This window comes from Phalaenopsis equestris, unplaced genomic scaffold, assembly GCF_001263595.1.
Source record: "Phalaenopsis equestris unplaced genomic scaffold, ASM126359v1 Scaffold001196, whole genome shotgun sequence".
Classification (NCBI taxonomy): domain Eukaryota; kingdom Viridiplantae; phylum Streptophyta; class Magnoliopsida; order Asparagales; family Orchidaceae; genus Phalaenopsis; species Phalaenopsis equestris.
In genome coordinates, this window is record NW_018165635.1 from 199,345 (window position 1) to 200,090 (window position 746).

General features: G+C 46.5%; 1 protein-coding gene across 1 annotated transcript; it reads left to right on the top strand.

The window, feature by feature from the left end:
• Positions 1-567, top strand: LOC110033490 (cell wall / vacuolar inhibitor of fructosidase 2; the record flags this gene model as incomplete). Its single annotated transcript, XM_020737485.1, is given in 1 exon segment — positions 1-567. A coding segment is annotated over 1 exon segment (499 nt), but the record flags the coding sequence as incomplete, so codon positions are not given.
• Positions 568-746: the final 179 nt, after the last annotated feature.

Consider the following 746-nt stretch of genomic DNA (forward strand, 5'->3'; position numbering starts at 1 on the left):
CGCCGCTACCGCCGCCTCCACCCAACCCATCCCCGCCCTCATCCTCAAAGCCTGCAACCACACCGGCTCCAATCTACATAACCTCTGCATCTCCTCCCTCTCAGCCGAATCCCCTCCCCACAACGCCGATCTCCGCCAGCTCTCCATCATAGCCGTCCGCATCGCCGCCGAAAACGCCTCCCAAACCGCCGCCTATCTCTCCGCCCGACAGACAGACGCCGCCGACGACCCAATCGTCTATCAATGCGTCTCCGACTGCACGGATCTGTACATTGACGTTGTCGATCAGCTCGACACGACGACGGCCGCCATTGATGATGAGGCCGATAAGGATGCGGTGAAATGGCTGGAGGCCGCGGTAGCGGACGTGATTTCGTGCGAGAATGAGTGCGGCGAGGTGGCGACGGCTGAGATTCGGAGGAGGAATGATGGGGCGAAGAAGTTGCTGAACATTTCGCTGTCTTTTGCCAAGCTTCTTATGACGCAGAAGAAACTGTGAGAATTTATCTATTTATTTTTCGATATTTTGTTTCTGGAGCTCTCGAGTAGATTGTTTTTTGCATCATGAGGATGATATTTATAATCTTATTCGAAATAAATTCTTTTTTATGATATTATTATTATTATTAGAGATGATGTTGAATATTTGTTGATTTTTGAGTTGTAACAAAAATACAGCAGTTCCTTCATTCTTTTTCCAACATAATGATAATATATATATATATATATATATTTATATATATATA